Raw genomic sequence first — 17,778 nt, forward strand, 5'->3', positions numbered from 1 at the left:
CAGATGCAGAACAATTTACATTAGACCAGAGTACTGAAACAAGATGCAGAACAATTTACATTAGACCAGACTGAAACAAGAAATGAAATGTCATTTACAGGTGGCTGCTTAGTCTCCCATTGGCCTTAGAATCCTATTGGCTTAGAAGCCAGCTAATCATGAAAATCTCGCCACTACATCACCACTAGTCCTCTGGGTGTTTGTTGACAGTTGACACCTGTAAAAATGCTATTATATGAGCTACACTTATGATATGATATGATGATTATCATTCCCTTATAGCAGGCAACCCAACCAAGAATGTCTAGAATCTCCTCCTGAGCAAGACTGCAGTGGGCAATCGACCCAGACTGGAACAAGTCCCAAACAAGACCTATCGCACTCGTGTAGCCATCTACTTTGCTTCCAGGCAGAAATTCAATACCATTAGACACGGCTCCCCAACCTTCTCTATTACCAGTGCAGCTGAATGAAGCCACTACCAAATTCAGCAGTGCCCCTTAGTGCAGAAAGTTGAGTGCTGAACTGAGAAGCAGCATAGCACGACAGCCCCCAGAGAATAGAACACAATTGGTTGACTATCACAGGTATGGGGTACATGCCTTCATATCAGAGAGCCTTTCATTTCCATGTTTGCAGCAGTCATTTGAGAAGCATTGAATGATGCCGACCATAGGGTAAAACACATTGCATAATGCCCACCATACTGTATAGATAAAACTGCACATAAGTCTTCATCTACGTTGGATATGTCAAGAGCCTCCAGTTCCCCCTGGTAGACTGCTACATTCTGAGTGTTAATTTAAGTCTGAGTGTGAATAAAAGGACCCTTACAACAAGTAAGGAAGTGTGCAGCGAGTAGCAACTAAATTCACAGACGTTTAAATTATGGTTTTGTAACAAACTACACGAATAGTAGTAATAAAAGGAACACTGGTTAAACGGTTAAAATTAAGAATGTTGATCTAAACTAGACAAAACCCCATTGGACCAAATACAAAAAAGAAAAGAAAACATTAATAATAATAATAATAATAATAATAATAATAATAATAATAATAATTATTATTATTATTATATATATACACATTCTAAATAACATTTAGAATGTTCAAATAACCAAATCTTATTTTAAATTAATTTTGAGAGATCATGCTTCATCGTTAACCTACAAAATAAAAAGAAGAAATCTGTTATTATTTCAGCAAAAATGGTTTCATTTCAGACTAGGATTAGGAAATCAATATCTTCCTCAGTCAGTTAGAATTTTAACACTCACAGGTTTATAATAACATTCAGGATTTGATATAGCTTGCTTTATGCATCGTAGCCTACCTATCATCTGTCAAGCACATTGCACTCACCAACTCTGCTCTGTAGATGGTGTTGGGATTTGCCACATGTAAGAGCTATTTGTCATTTATGCACACCTGTCTTCCATGGCATGTGCTAAAAATCGCGACAGCAGAGTCCATATTTTTTAACCCCCATCTCTCAACATCTTTCATCCCTTTGCAAATGGGCACCTTGCAACAACACATGAATTAGACTGGAGGAACTGAGGCATAACCTGGTTAACTGAGGCAGGCCTCACTAGTAAACTCAGCAACAGAAGTTTGGAAACTTAACTTTGGTCCATTATTTCTCCACTTTAACCCATTCTACCTTTGATGCCGGCTCTCTGTGTCTCATCAGCTATTGCTGATGAGACACAGACACCATTGAAAAAAGTGGTTCTCAAAGTCTTTCATTTCAAGGACCCACAAATGAATATGTATGTGGCCATGTAAGAATTTGTTTTGGTTAAAATGTTTAAAAAAAACATTCCAGATGTTTCTAACTTTTTCGAGATTCTTGCAGCACGTTGTGAGCTTGTAGATTGGCCATTTTGAAATAGCTGGATAAAGTGGTTAAACAATTTTTCATGCTGTATTAACTACCTGAAACCCTCTCAGGGTCACCTAGGGGTCCATGGACCACACTTTAAGAACCACTGCAATAACCAACACTAACCTCACTGACAATGAGAACATCAATCAGCGCCAGTCAGGCATATCTCACTGCGTGGGATGAGTATGTGCACACGCACGTGCGTGTTGACCCATGCAGACTGCACAAGTGTGCAAGCAAATGTATTTGTCTGTGTAAAGGTCTGTGTGCGTGCGTGTGCGTGCGTGCGTGCGTGTGTGCATGTGCATATGTGAGAGAGAGAGAGAATGTGTGTGCCTGCATGTGCAAGTGTTGATGACCCATGCATGTTTACTCATGTGTAACAGCATGTGTGTCTATGAACACTGCCATCTAAATACTGTGTGTGTGTGTGTGTGTGTGTGTGTGTGTGTGTGTGTGTGGGCATTTGTTAAATGAACTGCATCCAAAAGCCTTTTGCATACATTGAGGGCACCAACATACCGTTGCACCATGGGACCATCTATATATACAATTGAGACGGTAACAATTTGTGAACGACGAGCACACACTTCATGCACAGTTCAGTTGGGCAAGTCATAGGCCGCGACGCATGAGGAAGCGCCGACTACGCCCGTGCTCCGCAGCTGCGATACGTCACCGACCCTACCCCTACGTCTTCAACCCAGCTCCGTGGTTTCCCTTTCCGTGATGCGATTCCCCGAGAATATACACAGACAGTAATGCACAACTTTCATGGAGAAACAACAACACGGAGCAGCAGCCACACGACATTCACAGAGAAACACAAAACAACAACACAACCTGCCCAGCACGGAAAACCCATGGTCAGTGGGCAAAGATAAAGTGTGTGTGTCTCACTCGGATCACACTGCGACACACACGCATGGCGTTAGGCGGGTCGAGCTTCTATCATTTACATAAAACACGTCTGAATTGAAGATTCATCATTAGTCTTCTACCATAGCAAATAAAAAGGAAGTTCAAATTGCACTCAGTAGTAGCCTTCTAACCGGTGACAAAGGCAGGGGCGGCAATGGCTCAGGGGAAGAGTGGCCGGATGGTAACCGCAGGTTGCCAATTCGAACCCGGGCTCCCCCAGAGTTAGTGTCGAAGTGTCCTTGAGCAAGACACTCAGTGGCGTGCACAGACATTTAGAGGGGCAGGTGCTCAAGTTAAAAAAAGGGCACCTTGTGCAGCGCGTGGAACCGGCCGGTTGCCTTAATCTATTTTGGGCGGGAACCCCTTTTGGTGTTAGCATTATGTTATGCTTTAGCTATTGAAAAATAGCAGATCTACAAGCTCATAGCGCGCCACCGAGTGGCGCGCTACGAGCTTGTAGGTCTGCTATTTTTGAAAAAGAAAAAAAAAAAAGAAAAAAAAAGTTTTTATTTTTTATTTTATTTTCAAAAGGGCACATTGCCAAAAGGGCTCTAGCACCCCCTAGTGTCTATCTGTGCACGCCACTGAAGACACTGAACCCCTAATTGCTGCTGATGTGCTGGTTGGTGCCTTGCATGGTTTCCGCCGCCATCGGTGTATGAATGTGTGTGTGTGTGAATGGGTGAATGTAATGCACAATCTATGTAAAGCGCCTTGGATAAAGGCGCTATATAAATGCACCATTTACCATTTAAACTTTAAATGGTGCTAGAGAAGCAAGCCTTGCACTGGCTTAGAGGTAGTGGTAATTCACTTTTCGTGTCGTGGACTCGTCGCGGGCCGCTTTGGACCTGTCGGCAGGCCGCAGATTGCCCACGGATCACCAGTTTGACACCCCTGATTTAAAGGCATTGTGCTCATACTGTCATACTATAGAGTGGAAAATGCTACCCTGTAATAGGCTTAAAGCCCAGTTAGCCTAGGCCACCTCAATGACCCGTGGGTCTCCAGCTATCCATCACCACTATCAATCATTTTGAGTGATAGTTATTCTAGGAACCAGGTTTGTCACTCTGACAGTGTATACATTTGGCTCCATTGTACACTCTCAGAGTTATGGGGGTCGGTGGTCTAAGTAAGACTCTAATGCATATCAAGATGGGGGTCCTTAATAAAGAAAAACAGGAAAAAAAAGTTTTAAGAACCACTGTAAGTGTCAAATACAAAACTTACCTCCCGAGCTCATTTCCAATTTCGTAAAATTCCTCAACATTTTGCTGGTTGAAAATGGTCATATTGTCACGGCGTTTCCTGCTCCAGGGACGCTTCTTCCAAACCCACACTGGACCTCCTCCTCACAACAGCACCATCCCTCCCTGTCAGCCTCTGGACAGGTTACTGACAGTCTTCCTCATACTTGGAGCTTTCAAATGAAAACAAATGGGGAAATGCAGACAGAAGTATAATTTAGAGCACAACTCCCACATAGTATGCAAGTGATACACTTCAACAAAAGAGCGGTGAACCTGCACCTTTTGGCTACGTCACGGATCCTATAATTGATTTTCTCTCCTCTGCTTTACAAAGAGAGAGGTTATGTTAATACATGGCATGATGTGCTTGTGCTCTTATTTGAAAGATGTGGTCATTAAGCTCGTCTGTGTCGCTGCATAATTGTTGGTATTAGATCGCGGTTCCATGAAAAGCCTCACGTAGTTACCAGAACACGGGTTTTGGCACCACTACACTATACTACTCCTTTTATTCCAGTAAAGAAAACGAGTGCTCGTCCATGGATCTTTTGCGCAGCAGCGCAGGTGTCTATCAAATTATAGCTTAACTGTATATTTTTCTTCTTCTTTTAACTCTCAGCCGCCCAACAACCGAATGCCCACATTCGTTATCAAAGCACTGGCTTTACAAAATGTTTTAAAACCTGACTCGCCCCTTGTAGAACCGTGATAGCCCAACGTTATCAGATCACATTTTGGTCGGGAAACTGCAAAAATGTCTGGATAATAATAAAGTAGACTATCTTACATGGTGACGGTCTGACGGGTGTCTTCTATCCTGATGCCAAATTAATCCGTGATTGCATGCGTTTGGAGAAGCGTAGGTTCCCTAGTTTAGATCACGGAAGACAAAATGTTGCCGTGAACGGGGAGCAAGAATGTAACAATGTAGCCCGGTGGTGTGTGTGTGTGTGTGTCTGGAGGGTGGAAGACTACAATGTGGCCACCATTTCAACCACAGGGGGGCAGCAGAGCGTTCACTTGTCTGGGGCCACGGTTTTGCTCACCTTTCACCTTTCACTTTTGTGTGTGTGTGTGTGTGTGTGTGTGTGTGTGTGTGTGTGTGTGTGTGTGTGTGTGTGCGCGTGCGTGCGTGCGCGCGTGCGTGCGTGCGTGTGAGGAAGGGTGACCAGACTTGGTATGAAGTGATGTACATGCTGCACATTGTTCCAACATGTAACACTTTCACCTTGAGTGAGCACAAATCCATGTCACAATGAGTCCCATGGAATGGAAGGGATTGCGGTAGGGGGCTATTGTGCCGTTGTTTCAGATTGACACTATATACAGTACACCCTTAAACAGTAAAACAGCTATAGTCTATGAAAATTTAACCAATTACAACTTATTCGGAAAAATCTTTTGTAAAAAAATATGCATAATGCATTTTGTAAAGTTGCCTAAACTGAAATAAAAACATTGTTCAAAGAAAGAAAAAAATGTCAAATCATAAAAAAACACTGATCTAGGCTACAAGATCAATGTGCTGCCTGAGACGCAACTTGTGAGCTTGTAGATAGGCTATTTGTCAAACAACACCATGGTAGACAAAGTGTAAAATAGGGCTTAAGAGGTTAACTGAGGGTGTAACAATTTACCCATGCAAATACTCTTGAATTAACACTTGAATGTAGGCTCTTGAAGTCATTAGAGATGGCAGTGGACTTAGCTCACATGTTTTCACATATCAGCAGCACTCTAAGAATGACAGATTCCTCTTCAGAGCCAAGGCTTCCTTGCTCAAAATATGTTTTAGCATTCCTTCATTCATTTTTGTTTGGTTTAAGGACTGCAGCAAGAGAGAGGTGGTTTGGCAGCCACAGGTTCTGTGTACTATGTGAGTTATTACGTTTAGTTGCTCTGTTAATTACAGTAAATCATTTACTTGAATGACAAAAGCAAATGTAATACCATCTGCAACTTTGTGACTTTGAGATACTGTTTGGGACTCAACAGCCACATAAATTTCAAACTCCAAATTCTGCCCATTTCCTGAATGTGGTATACATTCCAGAAGCTAGTCTATTTAATTACATGTTCAGGCCATAATGTCCATTGTCGTGCTGTACTGAATGTTTTGGTTTGCAACAGTTTGTGCATCAGTATCATATGTCATCATCTATGTACAGAATACTGTACATACAATTGGCATAATTAAGGACCATATTATGGTCCTTGGTGGTGCTGGTCTTGTGTGGTTTATGTCCATTTGTGTCTTGTGTTTCTGTCTGTCCAGTAGTTTTAGCTTTCTATGTGTCACATTGTGCTGTTGTAACGCTTCAATTTCCCCTCGGGGATTAATAAAGTATATCTCATCTCATCTCATCTCAACTGTGTGTGTATACAGTACACACTATACACACACACACACACACACACACACACACACACACACACACACACACACACACACACACACACACACACACACACACACTATATAATACGTTAATAAGAATAAATTAGTACAAATGCTAAAATCCTATTGCAAATGTTTCAGGAAAGGCAGGTTGTTCTACTGTATTTGTACAAACATGATTTGCAGGTCATCACTCTATGAACCTTTCTTGATATACAGTATACCCATACAGTCCCCCCCCCCTTTCAATCTTACACAGTGATGTTGTCCACTGTTATGTTTGTGTGATAGCCACCACAGATCTACAGAAGTAGATTATATGAAATACATTTTTCCTACCAGCCAGAGTGGAGAATTGACTCCAAAATGTACTCAAGGGTTAAATTTACCCGTGACCTGTACTTTCTTTTGAACTGTACCCATTCTACAAACTATACCCGTTTCAATCATGAATCATGACTGTAAATGCGGTCCTGGCAGATGACCCTGAGTGAGTCACAGCCATTCCTACATTCTAAATAATATAGACTACACTTTATTCTTATTAATTAATGTGTTAATTAACTGTTTTCGTCATGAAAAACTAATCAAAATGGTCATCCCTAATGCCATTGGTTTTGTATAACCAACCATCATATATATATATATATATATATATATATATATAATTTTTTTATTTTTTTATTTTTTTATCATTATTTTTACATTGAAATATTGAATGAGTTCCAGGGGCCAAAGGAAAGTTCCCTATATGGGGCCGCCAGTTGTAGTAGCCTATGCTGTACAGAACAAGTGCACCATCTGCTGACTGAAGGTGTATTTGAGGAGTTGAGTCAATGAAACTCAACCATGAAGTTTATATCTTCATGTGAATCCAAAGCGCGAGCAAATATTTTATCAGTAATTTCATTAGAAGAATATTTGAGTGGAGTCTTGGGTTAGTTTGAATGATATGTCTACCAGTTTATTCACATGTGAACACAAAATTCCATAATGGTCAGCATACATTCTTGGCTTTAAATCAGAACTTTACTGCCACCATGTGTTTATTTCAGGACTTGCATTTTTACTATCATAAAGATTCTTGAAGTGGTGCTGTCATGGCTAGTTACCCTCATAAATTATCATTTCCAAGATCATTCGAAACTGGAAACTACAACAATGATCACTGATTGGGGGGGAATGTTCACTGACAGATTCTCATTCACATCTTGCTCAAGGACACCTCAGCACTATCACAGGGGTAGTTAGTGATCACAAGAGGATCTGTACATGTACAATTATGTTTAACATATTTTAATGTCAGGAGGCTATAATCTAATCATTTGATTGGGGGTCCATGGAAGTATGTTTTGGGTGAGCTAGTCTAGTGGTTAAGACATATGTACCATTTTTTGCCGAAAATGAGTTTTTGGCCTAAATCAACTCCTGGTGATGCTGGCCACCTCTGGTAAAATCGCCTAAGCCCTAACGTAAAAGGCCTGCCTGTTACACCCTATTAAAAAAATGGCCTATGTCAAGAGTGAGACTTAGGCCATTTAATTTTGCCTAAGTCATAATAAAATGTGATTTAGGCCATTTTAACACACCTTTCAAAATGGGAGTGAATGGGACTGAATGGGAGGTACTGTTACTATGGGACTGATAGAATGGGAGTGAATGGGAGTAAATGGGACTGAATGGGACAGCATGGGAGTGAATGGGAGGTACTGTACTATGGGACTGATACTATGGGAGTGAATGGGAGTGAATGGGAGGTACTGTACTATGGGACTGATACTATGGGAGTGAATGGGAGTGAATGGGAGGTACTGTACTATGGGACTGATACTATGGGAGTGAATGGGACTGAATGGGAGTGAATGGGAGTGAATGGGAGGTACTGTACTATGGGACTGATACTATGGGAGTGAATGGGACTGAATGGGAGGTACTGTTACTATGGGACTGATACTATGGGAGTGAATGGGAGGTACTGTTACTATGGGACTGATACTATGGGAGTGAATGGGACTGAATGGGAGGTACTGTTACTATGGGACTGATACTATGGGAGTGATTGGGACTGAATGGGAGTGAATGGGAGGGAATGGGAGGTACTGTTACTATGGGAGTGAATGGGAGGTACTGACACTGTTACTATGGGACTGATAGTGAATGGGACTGAATGGGAGTGAATGGGAGTGAATGGGAGGTACTGTTACTATGGGACTGATACTATGGGAGTGAATGGGAGTGAATGGGAGGTACTGTTACTATGGGACTGATACTATGGGAGTGAATGGGAGTGAATGGGAGGTACTGTTACTATGGGAGTGAATGGGAGTGAATGGGGGGTACTGTTACTATGGGAGTAAATGGGAGTGAATGGGGGGTACTGTTACTATGGGAGTAAATGGGAGTGAATGGGGGGTACTGTTACTATGGGAGTAAATGGGAGTGAATGGGGGGTACTGTTACTATGGGAGTAAATGGAGTGAATGGGGGGTACTGTTACTATGGGAGTAAATGGGAGTGAATGGGGGGTACTGTTACTATGGGAGTAAATGGGAGTGAATGGGGGGTACTGTTACTATGGGAGTAAATGGGAGTGAATGGGGGGTACTGTTACTATGGGAGTAAATGGGAGTGAATGGGGGGTACTGTTACTATGGGAGTGAATGGGACTGCATGGGAGTGAATGGGAGTGAATGGGAGGTACTGTTACTATGGGACTGTCACTCCCATTCATCCCATTCACTCCCATTCAGAGTGAAAGGGAGTGAATGGGACTGAATAGGAGTGCATGGGAGTGAATGGGAGTGAATGAGAGGTACTGTTACTATGGGACTGTCACTCCCATTCACTCCCATTCAGTCCCATTCAGTCCCGTTCACTCCCATTCACTCCCATTCAGTCCCATTCACTCCCATTCACTCCCATAGTATAAGTCCCATAGTAACAGTACCTCCCATCCACTCCCATTCACTCCCATTCAGTCCCATTCACTCCCATTCAGTCCCATTCACTCCCATAGTATCAGTCCCATAGTAACAGTACCTCCCATTCACTCCCATTCACTCCCATTCACTCCCATAGTAACAGTACCTCCCATTCACTCCCATAGTATCAGTCCCATAGTAACAGTACCTCCCATTCACTCCCATAGTATCAGTCCCATGGTAACAGTACCTCCCATTCACTCCCATTCACTCCCATAGTAACAGTACCTCCCATTCACTCCCATAGTATCAGTCCCATAGTAACAGTACCTCCCATTCACTCCCATGGACTCCCATTCAGTCCCATTCACTCCCATTCACTCCCATTCACTCCCATAGTAACAGTACCTCCCATTCACTCCCATAGTATCACTCCCATAGTAACAGTACCTCCCATTCACTCCCATGCACTCCCATTCAGTCCCATTCAGTCCCATTCACTCCCATAGTATCAGTCCCATAGTAACAGTATCTCCCATTCACTCCCATGCACTCCCATTCAGTCCCATTCACTCCCATTCACTCCCATAGTAACAGTACCTCCCATTCACTCCCATGCACTCCCATTCAGTCCCATTCACTCCCATTCACTCCCATAGTAACAGTACCTCCCATTCACTCCCATGCACTCCCATTCAGTCCCATTCACTCCCATTCACTCCCATAGTAACAGTACTTCCCATTCACTCCCATAGTATCAGTCCCATAGTAACAGTACCTCCCATTCACTCCCATGCACTCCCATTCAGTCCCATTCAGTCCCATTCAGTCCCATTCAGTCCCATTCCCTCCCATTCAGTCCCATTCACTCCCATAGTATCAGTCCCATAGTAACAGTACCTCCCATTCAGTCCCATTCACTCCCATAGTATCAGTCCCATAGTAACAGTACCTCCCATTCAGTCCCATTCAGTCCCATTCACTCCCATTCAGTATCAAATGTCTTTGTGCTCTGATATTATAAGAGCTGGGAGCAGGAGGGGGGAACCCAGTGTACTCTCTGCTGCCCCATCTGGCTGAGTCAGGTTAATTCCCACCTGCACCGAATCGAAATCAAGTGCGATTGGAAGCGAAGCGAAATCCCCGTTTTTGGGCGGAGTAGAATGCGGTTCTTTGCTGCGCATTAGGATTCGAATGAGCCTTCACACCTGCCAAACTAAGCGAACTTTCGGACAATGCGCAGAAGGATTCGTTTTAATCGCAGTAAAGCTTTCTGGTGTGAATGTCACCTTAGTCATGGTGGTTGACATTGCGGTGAAGGCAGAGACCCTCTTTTAGCAGGCCTTTGCCAGGGTGTGCTATGACTTGTGGTTGAAACTAACCACCTGAAAATGACCAATTCTACCACACAACCTAATGTGTTTTCATTGTGTTTTGGCACTGCATTTGGCTGGAAAGCTGATAATAATAATGTTATTATTTAGAGCTTCATATTTGATACAGAAAGCGATCCACTGTGAAAGGGGTAAGCTCACCTCTACCACCACCAATGTGCACCCACCTGGGTAATACCCAGCAGCCATATCCAACTGTCAAAGCAGGGGCCTGACCTAGGGGGCACCAGGGGGTAAAATGAGTGGAAATATTATCATAAAAGATCAGGTGCAGTATATACAAATGTCAATGACTGTCTGTCAGTCAGTCAGTCATAACCTTGCATAGCCAGACAATATCACACACGTGCCTGCCTGGGGCAATTTGCATTGCAAAGGCAGATAAGTCTGACTACGCGAGGCTAAGGTCAGTCAGCCAGCCAGCCAGCAGGTAATCAGTGGGTGAGTCATTAGGAGCCTGTACGTAGCCCCATAGGTGGCCCCATAAATCATCTGCAGTTCATATTTACACAGCTGCTTGCAACAACGCAACCAGTCCGTCCCCCACCCACAGTGACGGCAAACACACACAAACACAAACACAAACACACACACACACACACACACACACACACACACACACACACACACACACACACACACACACACACACACACACACACACACACACACACTTGCGGTCTGCATATGGTCCATAGAGGGTATGCGCATGACATCATCATCAAACCCGGAAGTTAGGCAGGAATGCCTACTGAGTGGCAAAAAACTACTTTCTGGCCTTGACAACCCATGCATCCAAACAGAAAAGTCCTATCTGATTGACATAATCGACAATGTTAAACTCACTTTGCATGTTGCTTTGCCACTCGATGTGCCATTCACTTTAAGCATGCGCATACCCTATATTGCAAGTTGCTGTACTCTGTCATCAACCCTAAGCCATTCCAGCCTATCAAAATGGGCAGGGGTGAGGTGGGTTCTGGGAGTAAGGCCAAGTAGTAGCCTGACCAGTTTGTTTTGGGAAGTCTGGAGCCTTGTTTAAAGGGCCTAGTGCTCTTGAGGTGGTACCATGGTACATGCATAATCGACGAAACCTTGTATGAGGGTCAGACTCATCAGTCATCGATCACAACAGCAAACTTGTGCATGCTCTTGCACAGCTGTTATCACTTCCTTAACTGATTAGGCTTAATTAAAGGCTAAAGAAAATAATAGAGAGAGAGAGAGAGAGAGAGAGAGAGAGAGAGAGAGAGAGAGAGAGAGAGAGAGAGAGAGAGAAATCGTGGCTTTTATGTTTGAGATTAAATTAAAATAAACACCACCAACATAATCCAAGTCATTAATATGTATTTTTCGTTTTTATTGAGCAAATATTTGTTTAGTCATCGAGTAGGCCTAAAAGGCAAAAAAGGGGGCACAACATAGGCTACTCACCCTACAGGGAAACCTATATGAGCACCTTATTTTACTTTGACTGAATTTTGTACTTTGTTTCCTAGAATTGAACACACTCAGTTTAAACAAAGCCTTTCTTTCTCTTGGTTATTCATTATGAATAGGCTATATTCTTTAAAAGAAAAAAGAAAAGGCAGCCACAAAATAAGTGATATGCCTAATATTGTCAGACACTCCCTAGTCCCTAGAGAAGGTTAACCTCGCGTCAACAGGCTCAGAAGGTAGACACTCCGTGATGGGGGTTCCTAGCCTGGATTCGCTCACTCGCTCAGGTGCTCTCATCACCCATATGAGACGGAGACAGTTTGGCACAAGCTCGTTATTTGTAAATTGTAACTAAGTATATAAAAGAGGCCTTAAAAGGGAAATATACAACTTTTATTAAATGTAACATTGCACCACATGGAAGGAATTTGTGAGTAGGCTAGTTGTCAGAATTGCTAGGGAGTTATTACTGCTAAAAGACGAGCAGTGTGAGTCAGTTGAAAGAGAAGTATAGCATTTAATAATGATCGTCGTCATGCCAATAATAACTGCATTGGGGGAATGTTCTGAATCTGAACTACAGGTGAGTTAATTGCTAGTGTAGCTAGGTACTGGTACAGTTAGATGCTGTGCTTAGCATTTACATTTACATAAAATTGGGCGTATTTGTGTGTCATATCACTTTGAATATTTTACTTGGTAAAACAAAACCTTTCAGTAGGCTATATAGCGTTTTTGGGGGGTTTGCCAGACATGTAGGGCTTCCCTTAAGGCTTGTAGGCTATAGCCTGGCCCTACAGTGTAGGCAATATGGTACAGATACATAAGTAACATTTGGCCCTAGGCTAATCTATGCTCAAACTATAAAATTCTTTGTAAGTTGAGTTCTGCAGTTATGGCAGTAAAATGACAGTAATACAACTGTAATAAAAAGTAATAAAACTAAATACAAAAATTAAAATAATTAATCGTTATTTGAGAAATCTTGGGTGTGCACACCATTATACCCCCCCCCCCCCCCCCCCCCCCCCCCCTGCACAATTCAGAGTTTGTTGATGAATAATGCTTTAGTTTAGTACAAATTGAAAATACTATTACTAAATCTAATATTAATTTAGAAAGTACTGGCGAACCTAGCTGGACCAGGAGTAGGACATATTGGAAGATGGAGACGAATGGAGTCTCCAGTCATCTCCAGTCTGAAACGCCGCTGGAGGGCTTGTCCAAGGACGAACTTGGGAGAGGAACGAGGGCTCTCCAGGATTAGTTCCAAATTGCCATCACTTACTCAACTGATGAAGGCAAGTAAAGACTTCTCAAGGTACCTTTTATTTTTTTCCTTTGCTTCTTTGTATGCTGTGGACGGTGGACCTGTGGTATACTAATGTGATTCAAGCTATACCATTGCTGGCATTTTGGGACCCAATGACTGGGTGGCAATGAAACATGTTCAGTGACTGTTAGTGGCTCCGAAATTGAATGCAGATTGACCTACAATGTGCATGTTGTGTTGTTTCTGCTGTTGAATATGGTGAGTTGTGAGTGACAGGGTACAGTATGGCTCTTGGTCACTTCAATTATCCTGTGTGAGTTGCTATTTCCTTTTAAGTTCAAGCTTTTTTAAGTGGAACGCGTGTGTCGAATTCTGTCAGCAAGACTGATGTAGATCTACAGTGTTGTGACAGAGTTGCTGCATTCATTGGTTCATGACTGGCTTGGTGGCAAATTCTTTCTTTCTGCTGTTGTTCTATTTCTGTATGCTGTGTAGTATGGTAATTCAAGCTGTCTTTTAGATAACGAGAGAGGTGCCTGTGGGACCTCTATACACTGACACCACGGCGCGTAAACAGCGCCTCAAACTGTGACTCCGCCCAATACCGGGGGAAGTTGTGATTTGCGCTCGTTCACTGCAATGCAATTTGCGGCATTTTCAAAACAATATTGAGCAGAGTAGCGATTATCAAACGTATTTGCAATGCCATACGTTGAAAGATCTGTTGCCCGTGGACAAGGCACGCTACCTCCGCAAGTTAGATAGCATCGGCATAGATGTTTGTCCGTATGTGATTAAGGATTGGACCAAGTTGCATTGGCAGCCATAGAAAATTCTTAACCCAGGCTAAAACCGGATGTGACGTTTTTGGGCGTTCCTGTCTAGCGTGGTGTCAGTGTATGGCTGTGCCCGTTGGGCACTGGCCTACTTGGAATGATGCAAGTTGGAAATGTATGCCCCACCCAGATATTATGTCTGTGTCCCTTTTATGCCCGACGTATGTGTCTCTCTGTGTCCCTTCATTCCTATATGGAGTTCTGTGTCAGGCATGCCCAAATATGGAGTGTTGTGAGGTCAGAACAAGCTAGCTCCTTACATGGACCCTGGGCAGGGGCCCGGTCCAGAGCCCGGGCAGAGGCCTTTTTGGGGTGGTTCTGGACAACCGTGGGTCCGACCGACACCAGGCACTGCACTCCCTGTGGTGGTGGAACGCGTGTGTCGAAGTCGGTGGGGCTAACAGTTCTCGAGTTACGTGGATTACAGACGTACACACAGAGACTTGGTGCATTTGCAACGACAATGGTGCCTCATAGACGGGAACACACAGAGGTGCTGCACTCACTACATCCTGATTTGAATACAGCCTTGTTTCAGATACTACATGAAAGAAATTATTCTACATACAATTATAAGCCTACTTTTATACCCGGATTTCACTGTTTTTGATCAGTCTGCTCTTTAGAGCACAGCGGACTCCAAATATGGTGCTGTTGGGAAACCATATTGCATCATAAGTCGTGACTAGAACATCTGTAGGCTATATAACCGGTAACCACTAGACTTAATCTTTTATATTCAACGTTCTGAAGCTGGAACATATTAATAAGGAAAATTGCTGCCCTGCACTTTCTGCAAACAGCACGTGGTTGCACCCGAAGAGAGGAGGAAGGAAGGCTAAAAAGAGGAGATGTTTAGATGAACACATTAAGTCTGAATTGATTTCAGGCTGGATCTGATCTGATCCACCCTGTGTTGATATTGATAGCCTACTGTATACGTGACTGAAACAGTACACTGTACTGATTGGCCAGCTGATACATTCCTGAGGCTGTGATTCTCGAGGAGTCAACACGTTATAATTGGACCAACAAGCTCGTACATTGGGTCTTCGCTTCCTTCCATGGCCGCTTCTGAACTGGTTCGCCCGCCCCCCTCCCCTACATCTTCCGCCACCACTGACACGTCTCCAGCGGTAATGGGTGCTTGTGGCGTCGACAGCGATGAGACTAACCACATCAATCCCTGTGATTACACTGAAATCCCCATCCCCGAGGGCCACACAGACCGGCTGCCTGACGAGTGGTGGAAGACAGGCCTGGCCTTCCTCTACACCTTGCTTATCGGTATCCTCACGGCGGTAACCCTCCATGTTGTGCACGAGAGCATGCCCGAAAGTTCGGTCTACCCCCCCCTCCCTGATAAGTTCTTCGACTACGTCGTGGACAGAATCGCCTGGGCGATGACAGTAACCGAGATCAACGGACTAGTACTGCTTGCACTGTGGGCCACCCAGTGGCTGTTTCTAAAACACAAGTCTATAGTAAGTCGTAGGTTTTTCTTTCTACTTGCTACTCTGTACATGTATCGTTGTGTCACCATGTACATTACAACTCTGCCCGTTCCTTCCATACACATTGTCTGCACTGCCAAGTTGCATAATGACACTACCGCTAAGGTTTGGAGGCTATTAAAGCTGATGTCAGGAGGAGGTATGGCTGTGACAAAGTCTCATCAAATGTGTGGTGATTATCTCTACAGTGGGCACACTGTCATGTTGTCTCTGCTCTACCTCTTCATCAAAGAGTACTCCCCGCCATCACTGTGGTGGTACCATTGGCTGTGTTGGTTGCTTAGCGCCACGGGGATCATCTGTATCCTGATTAGTCATGAGCACTACAGCATCGATATCGTCATTGCCTACTTCTTCACCACCAGGTTATTCTGGGCGTACCACGAAATGGCCAATATGCATGCACTGCAACGGGTGCCCAGCCACTACCTGTCGAGGACCTGGTGGAACCCTGTTTTCAACTTTTTCGAGGGAAACGTCCAGACAACCGTCCCTGTTGTCTTCACCTGGCCTTCCTTTCTCCCACCTGGCTATAAACGCCAATGCAGCATGGTGGAAGAAGGAGAAGAGACCAATGAATCAGATTCAACTTTATTGACACATCACTGGTTTATAGGTGGTGGAGGTGGGGTCGGACAGAGAGATAAGACCTTTTCAGAAACAGTGCCAATCCATGATGTCCAATCCAAATAGTCACTACCCTACTTGGAGGACATTCCATGATGTCAGTACTGTGATGCACTGGGGAAATTGGTACAAAGTCTATGATGTCAGTACTGTGATGTCAGGCATGTCCATATTTGGGCATAATCTCTTTTTGGGTGAATATCTTTCACACCATCCCACCATTTCATCAATCTGAGGCCAGAGATTAACCCATGCCACCCATGCCGTTATCAGACCCTGTCTTTGCACCGGGGTTCTTCATCACATTCTGGTTCATTTCTCAAATGCAAGGACATGTGCAGGTTCCCCATACAACAGCCCTTTTAATGTGATGTTGAATTTATTTTACATTATTTAAATTCAATGACTGTGTAAGCACCAAATATCTCAAAAGAGATTTAGTTATTATAGGCAGTTGAACATAGCTTGTTGTCACCAAAAACACCTTTCTTGGAACAGAAAGCAGAAGAAAATGTATTTTTTTTGAGTGGTGTAAACCACTCCTACAACTGGCTTTGTTAGTCTGTCTGTCTGTGCTCAAAAAATGAGCACGGTTGCTATGGTCACCCAGTTCACACGGGTGTGATTTCATTACGTCAGACATTACGTCAGACCACAGCTGATCAGTCTATATAAGACCTTACACCACTCAGTTCACACCGGTGTGATTTTTTAGATTCGATTGACCATTTCACTTTTCCGTCTTGGATTTTTTTTATCACATTTTTTACGTTGTTTTCTGATCCGGAAACCTTAAGCCCTAACCACACCAAAGGGTCAAGACGGTTTTAGCGTTGTCCCTGTGGTGGGATATGTCTTGTTGCACTTTGACCCACGTTGACCCTAGTGATTCAGCGCATGGAATTCAATGGCCCAAACCACACCAAAGGGTCGAGGCGATTTTAGCGTTAACTCCTTGCATCCGTTTGGATCCAAGGGGTTGCATGGTGACCCTTTGGTGTGGTTAGGGCTTTAGAATCCTTTTCCATTTTGATCCGATATACTAATTTGTATATTTGCCGATATCCGATATTTTACATAAATTCAAAACGTGCATTACCATTATTTTTGAAGGGCCCTAGCCCCTCCTATATACAGCTTTTGTCCCCACACGTCTCAATATTTGCCATTTACAATGAAAAGGAGGAATTAGGTCAAATGTCCGCCAAATAAATTTGTGGCAACACAAATTTTAAATGCCATTGACAATGAAGGGAAAAAAGTACGTAATATGTAGATGAACAAATCGGCTAACCAATCACATAAATTCAG

General features: G+C 43.4%; 2 protein-coding genes across 3 annotated transcripts in view; one reads left to right on the forward strand and one right to left on the reverse strand.

Moving 5' to 3' along the window:
• dapk1 (death-associated protein kinase 1) overlaps positions 1 to 5,041 on the reverse strand; it is a 100,626-nt gene extending 95,585 nt beyond the window's left edge. For both annotated transcript variants that reach the window (XM_079516404.1, XM_079516403.1), the window contains exons 1-2: positions 4,852 to 5,041; positions 4,045 to 4,234 (exon numbers count right to left, since the gene is read on the reverse strand). In XM_079516404.1, coding sequence (XP_079372530.1) covers positions 4,045 to 4,106 — 62 coding nt within the window. In that variant the 5' untranslated portion in view covers positions 4,107 to 4,234; positions 4,852 to 5,041. The remainder of the gene's footprint in view (positions 1 to 4,044; positions 4,235 to 4,851) is intronic.
• A 10,424-nt stretch (positions 5,042 to 15,465) lies between these two features.
• Positions 15,466 to 16,533, forward strand: LOC306934331 (phosphatidylcholine:ceramide cholinephosphotransferase 2-like; the record flags this gene model as incomplete). Its single annotated transcript, XM_079516901.1, has 1 exon — positions 15,466 to 16,533. The coding sequence occupies one exon, from the start codon at positions 15,466 to 15,468 to the stop codon at positions 16,531 to 16,533; it is 1,068 nt and encodes a 355-aa protein (XP_079373027.1).
• Positions 16,534 to 17,778: the final 1,245 nt, after the last annotated feature.

The sequence above is a fragment of the Electrona antarctica genome, assembly GCF_951216825.1.
Source record: "Electrona antarctica genome assembly, chromosome: 12".
NCBI lineage: Eukaryota > Metazoa > Chordata > Actinopteri > Myctophiformes > Myctophidae > Electrona > Electrona antarctica.